Source organism: Helianthus annuus, chromosome 16 (genome assembly GCF_002127325.2).
Source record: "Helianthus annuus cultivar XRQ/B chromosome 16, HanXRQr2.0-SUNRISE, whole genome shotgun sequence".
NCBI lineage: Eukaryota > Viridiplantae > Streptophyta > Magnoliopsida > Asterales > Asteraceae > Helianthus > Helianthus annuus.
Window position 1 is genome coordinate 124,344,533 of NC_035448.2, and position 11,099 is coordinate 124,355,631.

An 11,099-nucleotide genomic window follows, 5' to 3' on the forward strand; every position below is an offset into this window, starting at 1 on the left:
CAAACATTGTCCTCAATGTGTAGTTTTTAAATGCATGGGTCAAAATCGAAAAATTTTTACTACTCCCCCATCCCCACACTTGAAGTACATATTGTCCTCAATGTGTAAGAACTAGAGTTTTTAAAAATGCACAAGGGATGTGACATGACTAACCTTCCCAACTTTTCACCCCGGAAATTAAAATACACATTACAATCCACTTATTCCTAACTAACAATCAAAGTAAAAAGAAACACATGCACCTGATTTTTATCGCTTGATGCTCATATCCTTCGTCTCTTCATAAAAATGGTTGTCCCGCGAACATGTTGTACCTACAAATTCTAATCCTTGTGTAGAAGCATGCTTCTCACAACCATCAAAATTTGTTAGTTACTTAGTTCTACCCTTTTTACGAACACGTTACCAAACCATGCGTTATTTTACTTCGATTTATGTGGAAAATATTTTACAACAACAACAAACCTAACTCACTTTCGTAGGAATCACGGTTGCATTTAGCTCATGCAACAAGCCCTTTTAAACCCCCCAATAGCTTGGGAGGACGAGTAGGTCTCGTGAGGGTTATATAGGGAACACACCCACAACGTTCATTTATCTACTAAAACAAAATAACAAATTATACAACAACAATACTAACTAAACTACGAATAACAACTAAAACGAAATGCGAAATAAAATATACAACAACAATTAACTTACCACCTCATGGTGGTCGAATGGCATGCTTGACGTCCACGAGCTCCTCAAAATCACCCATCGGTGATTCGTACCATTTGTTGCCAAACGGTCCAAACTTCCTCACCTCCTCTTCCTTTTTCTTTTCTAGAGGTGACTTCTTTGCTTTCTTCTTCTTGACCGTCTTCTTCTTTGTTTCTCCAAACCTACCAACCATAGCACAAACCTTTTTGTTTGGATTCATGTCCTTTTTAGGACACTTATCCTCACCGGGTGGGTTAGTAAATTTTGGAAAAACATTTAATTTTAATTCCTGGTCCCCAAACTTCATGCTTACCGTTCCCGTTGCACAATTTATTATGGCATTAGCAGTTGCCAGGAACGGCCTACCCAGTATGACTATTGGTTGGGTGTCCCCATCACACCCAACATAGTCTACTACCAAAAAGTCAACTGGGTAGTAGCAATCATCCACCTTAACAATCACATCCTCCACCATCCCCCTTGGATACGTGGGAGTCTGATCGGCCAATACCACGGGAGTATCAAAATTTTTTAATGGACCAAAATCATATTGGTCATACACACTCCCGGGCAAGATGCTCACACAAGCTCCAAGATCTAGGAGCGCCCTCTCAATTTTAAATGTTCCAATTTGAATTGGAATAAAAGGATCTCCCGGATCTTGAGCTTTTGGGGGAAGGGCACTCGATAAAACGGCACTCACATGAGATATCAAATCAACCAGTTTGGGTAATTTGTTGTGTCGTTTTTCGATGCTTAACTCCTTTAAGCATTCCACATGAGCCGGAACCTTTTTAATGTCATCTAGTAACGGTAAATTAATTTTAGCTTGCTTAAAATTTTCCCACCCCTCGTCCTTCGGTGGGCACCGTTCTTCACTTTTCGATGCATTAAGCGGGTTAAGTTGATTTAAACAATTTTCACAAAAAGAATTTTTAGTTACGTTTTCATTTTTACTTTGTGAAATCGTTTCATGTTCATTTTCACTTTCCGGCTCCTCACCTATATTTTCCACTACACCATCAACGAATTGTGGTGGTGGAATGTTTACAACACTACAAACTTCATCATTTAAAAGAATACTTACCGCGCTAACGCGTGCATCCCTCACGTTGCTTGTGCTAAAACCTTGATGCTTCGGGTTTACTGTAGTGTCACTTGGAAGCTTCCCCATGCTTCCCCTTATCTGAGCCACTTCTTCCGCTAGTTGACCCACTTGTTTCGCCAATGCCTCATGTGCTTTATCTCGAATCTCGTTTGTCTTCTTCATCTCTTTGACATCATTGTGAGTCTCTTTTATGTTGCTTTGAGATTCTTTTTGCATGTTCAGCAAGGCATCCATCTTGGCACTCAAGTTATCGCCACCGGTTTGATTGTTCGACCCGCTTCTGTTACCGCCTTGATTATTATAATTCTTTTGATACCCACCTTGGTACCCTTGGTTGTAATTTCGTTGATAACCTCCTTGGTTACCACCTTGACGGTTTTGATATGATGACCCGCTTTGACCTCCTTGATTACCCGATTGGAATTTCGGGTTCATTTGATTTGAAGCGTTACCATATCGGAAATTGGGGTGATTTCTCAAACCCGGATGATAAGTGTTGGAGTTCATGTCATATTGCTTCCTATCTCCATACACTTGATTGACTTCCTCCGTGTAGTTACTCGGCCCTGTTGGACATTGTTCCACTTTATGCCCAATATCACCACACTCCTCACACACATCAAATTGGACCGCGTTAACCTCCTTCTTCTTCATTCGAGCCATCTCCCGCTCTAGAGTAGAAATCCAATCTTTAGAGTCAAGATCGGGAAGCAATCGGGAAACGGGGTGTTTTTTAGCTCTATCGGCCGACTCTTTCTCTTTTGACCGCTTACTCATCCGCTCTAAAAACTCCCAATCATCATCTTCGTGATTGCTCAAGAGAGTCCCATTACTTGTCGACTCGAGACGATTCCATGTTGTATCATCTAAACCCCGTACAAAGCACTTGACCAATTCCCACTTCTCAATTTGATGATGTGGGCATCTTCGCATCATTTCCCTGAATCTTGTAAACGCCTCATGTAACGGTTCGCCCGATAATTGGCGAAAAGACCTAATTTCATCACGAGCGTCGTCGGTCTTTGCCATAAAATAGTACTCATCTAGAAATGCTTGTTGCATTTCTCCCCATGTGCGGATGCTATTGGCCGGGAGGGTAAGGAACCATTGCTTCGCTTTATCTTTCAATGAGAATTGGAATAAGCGAAGTTTGACCTCTTCTAACGCAAAGTTGTGCCCCCCAATAGTGCTACAAATAGAGGAAAATTCCGCCAAATGTGTGTACGGTTCATCGTTGGATCTCCCGTTGAAATGGGGAAGTATGTTGATGTAATGAGGTTTACAATAAAACATCCTTCGCTCACAAACGATTGGTGAATCGTTTTCGGTAACAATCGGCCTAAAACGGTCATTCACTCCCCGTGGAGGTTGTTGACGACGATAAGGACCGTTAACTTCTTGATCATCATTTCTTCGGTTATCTCTTCTATCGTCTCTTCTCTCATTCCTTCTTTCATCTCGTCTATCCTCTCTTCTCTCGCCCCTTACTTGATTCCCACCTTGATTTCCTCTTTGAGTTCCACCTCCCACGAAATGAGGAATCCGATTGGGGTTCCGTTGGTTGTTGTTCGTGGTTGGCGGTTATTCCCGTAACCGTCATTCCTTCTATTCCCGTAACCATACTCTTCATCCCCAACGTAGTTGCCATTTTGATAGCCAAACTCTTCATCTTCATATTCCCTTGTGTTGTAGACATTACCCCTATTGATGTATCCCCAATCTTCATCATCGTTCACTCGATCATCATAATAACCCCCATCATCCGAGTTTTCTGTATGAATGCTTACATGTTCCGGCGAGTGATAACCGGGAACACTATAAGGTTCATCATCAGGGATTGCATTCCTCAAGTCGTCGATATTGAAAAATGGGTCTTCATCCACGGGATTGCCGCGATCACGATTACCTCTACGATCTGAATTGACATTTCGATCATCAAGGTTGATGGGTAACGGCGCTTGTCGATGAAGGGTTTGTTGTTGGGGTGTTCGTTGGGTGTTATTGGGATTTTGGTTTCGGAAAGGTGGAGTGGGTGGTCTAGCGTTGGTGTTACCACCCGGTTGTTCTTGAGGTATAGGTTGGACATTTTGGGCGGGGTAAAAGGTGCCTCGAGATTGAAATTGGTTTGGATTGAGATTTTGGTTGGAATTGAAGTTTTGATTGGAGTTGTGGTTCGCCATTGAATCAGTTTCAATGGTTGGTGTGAGTGGTGGTGTTTGGTTGGTTTGATTAGAAGCAAGAGTTGCTTCTAACCGGCTTGCTAGGTTCCTTCTTGCGAGTCTTTCGATTTCCGGTTCGTAGACTAAAGGTGAAGTCCTCCCGGAGTTCCGCGTATGCATGCACCACCTGTACCCTGCACAAGTAACACACCCCGCGTAACAAAGAAAAAGACAAGTACAAAAAGAAAGCTAAACAAATTAAACAGTTAATCACAAAAATTCCAACAATATCCAAACACAAAGCGCACGCACTCCCCGGCAACGGCGCCAAAATTTGATCGGAGTGTCGCGCTCCGGTCAAAGATAAGGTTTATATGCCCTAATTACCCTTAACAAATAGCTAGTGGTAGCAAAGGGTCGAACCACGAAGAGTATGTGGTTTGTGTATGGATTTGACTGAATTATAAAGAATTGTCACAATTATGAAGCTTGCCAGATATTTTTGTACTTTTATTTAGTAGAAAGATGTGAATTTGAACTACTGAAATTGGATTATTTAATTAACAACTACTAATTAACGATTGCAAGGAATTTGGATACTAGAACAATAATAATAAAAAGGAATCACACCCGGTTTCGGTAATTGTTAACCTAGGATTTCTACAAGTTTTAGTTTCAACTCAAATGCATTCGATTAACGGATTTAGTGTACCATGACTTAGGTGCTACTAGCTATCAACGCCCCGAAGAACGGACAAAAAGACACTTTGTAATCAACACAAGTAAATCCTAACAATGACAATGTACAATTACATATCACCGTTTCGCAAAGTCATAACTTTTAACATCGTTCGACAATTCACGAATTCGTAACAAATGTAATACTATTGCCAAGAGTTTCAAAAACCAAATACAAATTGTCACTAAGATGAAACAAGAGCAAATTGAAACCCTAAAATTAACAACTACCTACACCGGGGTGAAACCGAGATGATTAGCCGCTCATGGTTGAAGAAGCTTGATCACCGGATGATTGGAACGCGGATGAAGTCATCTTGAAGCTTGAAGGATGAGGGAATGATGAATGATTGGAGTTTGTGGATGATGATGGTGAGATGGTGAATGATTGGATGAACTAGGGTTTTGATGATGAATTGATGATTGATGGTAATGGAGATGAATTGGTTCGTGAAAGATTATGCTCCCCCGATCACTTTTCAAACTTCAAAATATATGTAACTCCCGAAATAATAATGGTTCCCTTGTTTTTAGATCATTCCAACACCCAAAGAAACAACATTACGCGTCGGAAGATTGGGAGGTCGTCGCCGACGGCCTGATGCCCCGTTGGCGACGCCTCATGCTTTTCTTGATATGGCCGACGGCCAAATTCACTGTCTACGGACAAATTTGGCGACAGAATTTTACACAAGCCGTCGGCGACGGCTTATATGTGCGTCGGTGACGGTGCCATTTTATGAACAACTCACGTGCACACTGATCTGCTGTCCTCGTCAATCCCTAGGCCACAAGTCCACGTGACTTCCTTTGATATATAATCTGCCTTTTGTGTTAGCGGCCCACTCAAAGAGATCCAACAGCCCCCTTCAAATTAATGTTGTTGACTTTTGTCTCCCTTTCTAATATTCCTTTCAAAGTCATCAAAGCTGCCAACATGTCATACCCCAAGTCCGATTTGCATGTGTGTGTATAATAATGTTGGCGGCTTTTTGACATACAAGCCCTTGCACTTCATTCTTTTGCACATCTCGAACTTTCAAGCCATCTTTTTGACCCGGACATCTACCGAATAGTATCTTTCGCATTGTTTATCATCCCCGGTAGTTCCACTTCATCAACACGCACTCTAACTTCTCCGATTTCACGCGATTAACTTGTAAATTCACGAAAACTCGTAGTGAATATATTCAAAGTATATAATCACGTAAACGGTAATAAATCACACAAGATAAGCACGTTAACACTCGGGTTTCACACTCTCCATCATGCGCGCGATCTCGCGTCTTTCTTCCAAGAGATCCAGGTCGAGACGGCGCTCTGCTTCGTTGTCGATCGTATTGACCGCTGTCATTTGTGGTGAGGGGAGACCAACTTCTGCCGGGATAACTGCTTCTGAGCCGTATACTAGGCTAAAAGGAGTTTCGCCGGTGCTTGTCTTCGGCATGGTTCGATGAGCCCATAGGATGCTTGGGAGCTCATCTACCCAACCTCTGTGCTTTGTGCCCAGTCGGGCTTTTATCCCCTCCACGATGCTTTTGTTTACGCTTTCCACTTGACCGTTGCCCTGAGGGTGTGCAATGGATGAGAAGGTATGTTCTATCTTCATTTCCTTCATCCATTTTTTAAGATCTTCCGAGGCGAAATTGGTGCCGTTATCTGTGACGATCTTGAGTGGAAGACCAAACCTGCAGATGATGTGCTCCCAGATAAACTTGCGCACCATCATGGTAGTGGTTGATGCGAGGGCTTTGGCTTCCACCCATTTGGTGAAATAATCGACAGCCACGATTATAAACTTTACGGCACCGGGGGCGTCTGGGAAAGGTCCCACCATATCAATCCCCCCTTGTTAGAAAGGCCAAGCAGTGGATACTGGGATAAGATCATTTTTGCGGCGCAGGGTCTTTGGAGAGTGCAGCTGACAGGAGTCGCATTTGCGCAACTCTTTCAGGGCATCGACATGCCTCCCTGGCCAATAATACCCGGCGCTCATAATCTTACCCACAACCATGCGCGGCCCCGCATGGATACCGCAGATCCCTTCATGGATTTCTCGAATCAGGTAATTTGCGTCTTGGGGATCTACGCAGCGCAACAAAGGACCTAAGAAGGATCTTCGATACAGGATACCATCATTCATTTCGTAGTGCAGGGCTTTGTGCTGGATTTTCCTTGCCTCTGCTTTATTTTCTAGGAGTATCTATTCCTACAGCTAGCGGATTATAGGGGTCATCCAGGATGGTTGCCCCATTTCGATCACGTTCACTTGTCGTAGCAGGACTGATGGATTTTTAAGCACCTCAATTCTGACTTCTTTTGCAAGATGCTGAAAGGAGGTTGACGCGAGCTTGCTTAAAGCGTCTGCTTGTTTGTTTTCAGAGCGATTTATGTGTACCACCCTGTATGTCTTGAATTTCTGAAGCAGTTCTTTCGCTTGGTCTAAATACAGGGCCATGACATCGCCCTTTGCATCGTAGAATCCATTGACTTGACTGGCGATCAAGAGTGAATCGACGTGCGCCTGTAAATTCTTGGCTCCCATTTTAATAGTGAGGCGCAAGCCTACTAGAAATGCCTCGTATTCTGCTTCGTTGTTGGTGTTTTTAAAATCCAACCTGATAGCGTATGTAAATTCGTGTTTTTCAGGACTGACCAGACGCAATCCGGCTCCTGAGCCATCCTCGTTTGAGGCACCATCTGTGTATAGGAACCACAGCTCATCTGATGTATCTTTTATGGGAGCCTCAACGACTTCACAATCTTTGATTTTCTCAGCTGGGACTTCTGTGATGAAGTCTGCAAGGACTTGACCTTTGATGGCTGTGCGCGGCCTATACAAAATGTTGTGGCCCCCCAGCTCGATTGCCCATTTCGCCAATCGCCCGGATGTCTCCGGTTTTTGCAATATCGATCCAATGTGAAAGTTGGTCAGTACGGTGATAACGTGGCCTGTGAAGTATCGGCGCAGCCTCCTAGAGGCATGCAACAGCGCTAGTACCAGTTTCTCCATCGTGGAGTATCTTGTTTCTGGATCTGTGAGCATTCTGCTGACATAGTAGATTGGAGTCTGGACCCTGTTTCTTTCCACAAGCAACACTGAACCCACTGCATTGTCTGATGACGACAAGTACAAGATGAGCAGCTCTTTTTCGAACGGCGCGGTTAACGTTGGGAGTTTGATCAAACACTCCTTCATTTGCTGAAAAACGCTTTCTGCTTCAGGCGTCCAACTAAATTCATGCTTCTTTACACAATTGCGCAAAGTAGTTATGAAAGGGTACGACTTTGCGGCGTGGTTTGACAGGAAACGGTTAAGCGCGGCCAGGCGGCCGGCTAGCCTTTGCATTTCTTTGATTGTTTTGGGGGATGGCATGCGCTCTATTGCTTGGACTTTTTCTGGATTCACCTTAAATCCGCCATTGGTGACTATGAAGCCCAAGAATTTCCCTTCTTCCAGACCAAACGAACACTTGGCTGGATTTAATTTCATGTTCACGCTTCTCAGTGAGTTAAAGGTTTTCTCGATGTCCTTCAACATTTCATCTTCTTCGGGACTTTTTACTACCAGGTCATCGATGTAAACTTCAATGTGCTTCCCGATATCCCCGGCGAAGGTCTTGTCCATCAGGCGCTGGTACGTGGCACCAGCATTTTTAAGACCGAATGGCATCTTTGTATAACAGAAGATCCCAAGATCGGTTCTGAAAGCTGTCTTGTCTTCGTCTTCGAGCTTCATTTGGACCTGATGGTACCCCTTGTAACAATCCAAGAAGCATTTCCATCTGTATGGCGCGAGGGAGTCTATTTTTTTGTCGATCTCAGGCAGAGAGTAACAATCTTTAGGGCATGCCTTATTGAGATCAGTATAGTCAACGCACATTCGCCATCCTCCGTTCGCCTTCTCCACCATTACTGGGTTCGCGACCCAACTTTGATAACGTACTTCTCGCAAGATTCCAGCTTTTAGTAGTTCACATACTTGCTCATTCATTGCTTTGGTTTTGTCTGCCCCTAAGCTGCGTCGTCTTTGGACTTTTGGTTCAACAGAGGGGTAGGTGTTTAAGCAATGCTCGGTAATATCGAGCGGGACCCCGGTCATGTCTGCCGGGGTCCAGGCGAATATATCCATATTCCTGAACAGCAGTTGCTTCAGGTGTGTTCTGATATCTGATGAAATGGCGTGGCCTATTGTTACCGTTTGCTCTGGGTACTTGCGATTTAACACCCACTTCTCTGGCTCAGTTGTTGACACCTTCGCCGCTTTTGTTGGGCGCAACTCTTCCGTTGACATTACTTCTTTTTTGGCGTAGATGATTGCCACTCCCGTCTTGGTTGGGAACCCTATTGCTGAGTGGGGAGTGGAAGTCACCATGTTTAGTTCGCCTTGGGTTTCTCTCCCAATCAACACATCATGCCTCGATTTGACGGGCATTACCATGAAGTTTACGTTCGTTGTTCTTGAATGTTTCCCATCAGAGAGCGTGACAGGGAAACTGATTTGGCCTAGTGGAAAAACCATTTCATTGCAAAATCCGGACAATGGATAATCAACTGGCTCGAGTCTCGCTTTGTCCTCTTCGTCAAACTGGTTAAAACACTGCTCATAGATGATGTCAGCTGTACTTCCTGGGTCCATGAAGACATATTCCGTTTCATAATGGCCGATAATACCGGTAATGACGACGGGTCGAGTGGCGCGAGGACCGCCGCGTACTACCGGGAAAATGACCTGTTGCTCCTGCCAGGAAGGCTCATAGGGGCGTTTGCCTTTTTCTTTTGCACTGTATCTTGGTTCGTTGACCATATGGGTCTCTAGGCGCCGGACCTTCTTGTGATTTCCTTCATCCTGGCGTTGAAGCTGTCGAGTTTCTTTTCGCACGTTTTTCACCAAGTGGCTTAGCTTTCCGCTTTTTAGTGCTTTCTCGATCTCTTGACACAGACTATAGCAGTCATCCGTCAAGTGTCCTGTGTCTTTATGAAAATCACAGTACAAGTTGGGGTCTTGCCCCTTCTTGTTTGTCATAGGCTTGGGAGCCTTGAAATCATGGTTCTCCGTCATCAACACCTCTTTTGGTGTTTTTATGAGCGGAGTCCAGTGCTTGTCTCGATTATCATCCTTGACTGCTTTTCGGTAACCGATTCTATCGATTGTGTCACGCGCGTCTTCTCTGTAGCGCGGCCTTTCATTATGACCCCTTGATCTTCCGGACTTCCAATCATTGTCTTTGTATTTGTTGCGCTTGTTGTGATCGCGCGTGTTCTCTCTGGCAAATCGATCTTCGGAGTAGTAACTCTTGTTTCCAGCGAGCGATTCTTCCGTTTGCGCGACTATCTTCGCGGCTTCCATGAGTTTATCCCATTCTTTGGGCATTCCATCTTTGCCAGTGATAGTCCTGATCAGGCTATCACATCGAATGGCTTTCTTAAAATGACAGCGCATGAGTTGCTCGCTTAAGCCACGGATCTCCAAACATTCTTTGTTAAAGCACGTGATGAAATCTTCCAAACCCTCGCCGTCTCTTCGCCAGATGTCTTCCACTTCAGCTGTGTCGCGCTGGTATCGTCGTTGTTGGCTGAAGTAACTCAAGAACTGAGTCTTGAAATCTACCCATGACTTAATCATTCCCGGCGGAAGGCTGTCGAACCAGGCGCGAGCAGCCCCGGTAAGAGTTTGAATAAACAAGTGACACCACATAGGCATGTTCCAACCTCCCATGCAACCTACGCTTGTGAAAGTTCTGACGTGATCATCGGGATCAGTCAATCCGTTGAACTTCCCAACTGTCGGAGGTAACTTTTCTTTTGAAAGCGGCGCAAGCGCAATTTTTGGGATGAACTTTGAATGTTCCGCGGCTTCCGCTGGCCGGTAGGCCAGGCGGAAATCTCTTTCCGCTTCTTCAGTGTACCCGACATGCTGTCGTGGTTTGAAGTATTCATGGTTCTTCTGCAAGCGATTGAAGACTGACGAGCCCTCGTCATCTTCCCAAGTTGGATCATTCGGGTCGGTTTCCTCCCATTCGTTGTTCATGTTGCGCGGCGTAAGCTGGCTATGAACAGGGCCTCTTTGGAGGTGTGACAGATAGTCGTAGTAACTTTCCGTTTCCCCCCTTGTGTCGCGCGTGTCATGCACGCTTAGGCGCCTGGTAGGGGGAGGTCTGTTAATTCTACCTTGTAGATTTGGCTGTGGGGGTATCTGGCGTGCCCCCTGGCTTTGAGGAGTGATTCCCTCGCCCAATTTCTTCGATGTGTTGGGCTTGGATGTTTTGGATTCCCTCGCCCAACGCCCCGTTAGAGTTTGCTCCGAAACCAAACTCGGGAATGATTCCTTAACCAGCCATGATCGAAGGAAGAAAGATGTCGAAAACTCAGAAAAAAGAAGATGAAAATGG

General features: G+C 44.7%; 1 protein-coding gene across 1 annotated transcript; it reads right to left on the minus strand.

The window, feature by feature from the left end:
- Positions 1 to 706: 706 nt before the first annotated feature.
- Positions 707 to 3,539, minus strand: LOC110932310. The gene is made up of 3 exons (XM_022175656.1): positions 3,310 to 3,539; positions 2,343 to 2,999; positions 707 to 2,090 (listed from the first exon to the last, which is right to left on the minus strand). Exons 1-3 carry the CDS (start codon positions 3,537 to 3,539, stop codon positions 707 to 709), a joined length of 2,271 nt encoding a protein of 756 aa, XP_022031348.1.
- Positions 3,540 to 11,099: the final 7,560 nt, after the last annotated feature.

What these genes read in the sequence shown, in the direction of transcription:
- LOC110932310 (XM_022175656.1), bottom strand. Translation starts at nt 3,539, where the DNA reads ATGATGAAGATTGGGGATACATCAATAGGGGTAATGTCTACAACACAA. An exon ending in AACTCAAAGAGGAAATCAAG is followed by an intron (nt 3,000 to 3,309) that starts GTGGGAATCAAG and finishes CTCTATTTGTAG; the next exon opens with CACTATTGGGGGGCACAACT. An exon ending in ACGGAGGAAGTCAATCAAGT is followed by an intron (nt 2,091 to 2,342) that starts GTATGGAGATAG and finishes AGGCGGTAACAG; the next exon opens with AAGCGGGTCGAACAATCAAA.